Source organism: Glycine soja, chromosome 10, assembly GCF_004193775.1.
Source record: "Glycine soja cultivar W05 chromosome 10, ASM419377v2, whole genome shotgun sequence".
NCBI lineage: Eukaryota > Viridiplantae > Streptophyta > Magnoliopsida > Fabales > Fabaceae > Glycine > Glycine soja.
In genome coordinates this window covers 3,411,690-3,414,776 of record NC_041011.1, presented here as the reverse complement: position 1 = coordinate 3,414,776, position 3,087 = coordinate 3,411,690, and the positions used below count along the sequence as shown (strand labels likewise).

Sequence of the window (3,087 nt, the reverse complement as noted above, 5' to 3'; positions counted from 1 at the left end):
CATGGTATATTTTAATTGTATTTACAGGCAAGCAAAAGTTTTGTTTTCACATAATTTATCATTTTTATACTATAATCGAAATTTCCTTTGGGAAAAAGTATGGTCTAAATTTCGGTCACGATACACTAGTGTGCAACTGAAAATTTAAATACAGAAGAATTGTTGACTGTTTTTTTTAAGGAAAATTCTTGCACGTACGCGATAATTTCATTACCTTATACTGAGTAAGAAAGAGAGAGACACAACAGCGTAAGAAATTAAAGTTTTCTGTTCTTTAGCAACAATGGAAAAGGAGGAAATTAATAGGGGCATTCTGGTCAATTAGCAAAGGAACTGTCATTCAAAGTTAAACGTATAGTGTCGAGAAACAGAATCATGTCATTACCTCATTTTTTACCCTTCAAACTTTTTTCTGTCTCTATCATCCATCTTTCACAACCTATTGTACAACTCTCCTATTTTTTTCAAAAGCCCTAGCACCCTTATATCCCTTTGTTTTCTGTATATCTATATCTACTTCCAACACAAAGAAGAATATTAATGCAAGCATTAATATAAAAGTGATGAAAGTCTGAATTTGCACCACCCTTTTAAGGAAAAACAAAAACCAAAATCTTGGCAATCTCTGAATTCAAAAACTAGCTAAAAACACAACAATATTGCCCCGGGTAGCCTTAGTATTACTCAATATATGAAAACTGCAACTGCAAATAGTAAAGAGGAACAGTCCATTCACACTCCCATCAATCTTATCACATCCTCCTCAAACATAAAAAAAAAAAAAAAGAAAAATCTTCCTGTGCTTCACCACTTGGAGATTCACACACTCTCTCTCTCTCTCCAAAAGAAAAATTAGAAATATGTAATATCAATCATGATTCAGAGTTTGTTTCCTTCCCTCTTTCTTTCCTTTTCATTTTCTTCCAAGGTAGTTGTATTCCTTAACACAAACCTCTAAAATGCAACAAACACATTAAAAAGAATATATTTTTTTAGAGAACAGCGTTTGCTCCTCCACTGTTTCCCAAATTATAAGTATAGTAATCTTTTATCCCTACAAATCTCCATCCATCCATTCATTCATCCCTCACTCTCACTCACTCACTCTGGTCACTGTCTTAGGAACCCTAGAACAAGAACCCTGAGACAAAAACAACTTTGGATCTGTAAAGCCAAAGGGTTTCAAGTACTTTCTTTGCTAGCTTGTCTCCATGGATTCAATTCAAGAATTTATGGAGTCGTGTAACACTGACATCACCACCACCACCGCAACAACCACCAGCAACAGCTTAGTTGGTAGCTCCAATTCCCCTTCTGCTTCCTCCACCACCAGCAGCCGCTACGAGAACCAAAAGCGCCGTGACTGGAACACCTTTGGCCAGTACCTCAAGAATCACCGACCCCCTCTCTCCCTCTCCAGGTGCAGCGGTGCACACGTCCTTGAATTTCTCAGGTACATATCCACATACACATCTTACACATATCATCCCATACAAACCTCTCGCATCATGACACAGTTAACAGATAATCTTATTTATTGAACATGTAGTCTGAAATTTAATTATCATTCTCGTCTTTATGAAAAATACATAATCTTGTCTCTTAAATATGTAATCAGGAATTTGATTCTAAAATTCGTATGTATGAAAAAAGATCTGATAAAAATATCTGTTAACTCCTTAACTGCTGGGTTTATAAGAAAAGAACATAGCATGTCATGCACCTTTTTCTTGATCTCTCTTTTTTTTCTTCTTGTTGAATTTTTAATGTGATGTGTAGGTACTTGGACCAATTTGGCAAGACCAAAGTGCACACTCCGATCTGTCCCTTTTATGGGCACCCTAACCCTCCAGCACCATGTCCATGTCCTCTAAGACAAGCCTGGGGTAGCCTTGATGCACTCATAGGTCGTCTTAGGGCAGCTTTTGAAGAAAACGGAGGGAAACCTGAAACCAACCCTTTTGGAGCAAGAGCTGTGAGGCTCTACCTTCGTGAGGTTCGTGAACTTCAGTCCAAAGCTAGAGGAATCAGTTATGAGAAGAAGAAACGAAAGCGTCCACCACCACCACCACCACCACAACAACAACTACAACAATCATTGCCTCTACCTCTTCACCACCACCACCACCACCACCTCCCTCCCCCAGGTGCAACTCAATGAGATTCAATTCTCAATGGCCGCGCCATTCAGCTATTGTCATCATTCCTTGGAAAATTCCCACTCTTCTCAACGCTTTTCCGGTCACTATTTATGATCTCTACTTTAAGTAGTATATTTTAAATTTAAATTAGGGTTTTCAACTTTTCATGATTTTTATGCTGAAAGATTTTCTAAGTAGTAGTAGTCCATGTAAGACTACTGGTGCTTGTAGTTTTTATCCTGTTTTCTCTGGCAGCAACAAGAAAAGGTTAAAGATCGATGTTGTTGTGGGATATATAATATATCATGAACCTGCTTTTAAAGAACACAGTGTGGTACTGAGAGTAAGACTGTTGGTGGGGGTACCTAAAAAGAGGTAGTGGAAGTGAATGAATGAATATACAACCAAGGAAGCCATCATCCTTACTGTGAGGAACCAAAAGCAACGCATTATTCATAGTTTTCTTTATGTATGTATCAATGTATGTACTTCTATATTCTATATATCATCTTATATCTCAAGCTTAATTAGACTTGCAGATTATATATACATCTCTTTCTTCATATATCATTCTCGATCTCTTGTCTCACCTTTTTGGTTTTCTTCGTAAATTATTACTTTGAATAATGGTTCAATTATGTGTACTACTCGTCGGCCACTCTAGAAATTCAATGCTCCAAGTGGTTAATTGTTTGAAGCTATAGAGAATAGGTAGTGGTGAGTCACTTCCGTACATCTTCATGACCACCACATTATTTTCGTCTTCTATATGTGTCTCATTTTGGTGCTCATTAATGGTTTCGTGTACACAAATTTAATTAGCATTTTTCATTTTTTCTTTCTTTTTCTCAGTTCCCTGTTTTTTTTCCTCCAAGTTTGACACTTTTTACTGCTTTACTGCCTCCTTGTTTTGTGTGGAGAAGAATCATGTATCCCTTGAGGCTTT

At 37.1% G+C, this 3,087-nt stretch overlaps 1 protein-coding gene across 1 annotated transcript; it reads left to right on the top strand.

The window, feature by feature from the left end:
- Nucleotides 1–893: 893 nt before the first annotated feature.
- On the top strand, nucleotides 894–2,690 carry LOC114370533 (protein LIGHT-DEPENDENT SHORT HYPOCOTYLS 4-like). The gene is made up of 2 exons (XM_028327914.1): nucleotides 894–1,453; nucleotides 1,780–2,690. The coding sequence occupies exons 1-2, from the start codon at nucleotides 1,212–1,214 to the stop codon at nucleotides 2,159–2,161; spliced, it is 624 nt and encodes a 207-aa protein (XP_028183715.1). The 5' UTR covers nucleotides 894–1,211; the 3' UTR covers nucleotides 2,162–2,690.
- The last annotated feature ends 397 nt before the right edge of the window (nucleotides 2,691–3,087 follow it).

Coding starts and splice junctions, on each gene's coding strand:
- LOC114370533 (XM_028327914.1), top strand. CDS start 1,212: ATGGATTCAATTCAAGAATTTATGGAGTCGTGTAACACTGACATCACC. Junction 1,454..1,779: donor CACGTCCTTGAATTTCTCAG/GTACATATCCAC, acceptor TGTGATGTGTAG/GTACTTGGACCAATTTGGCA.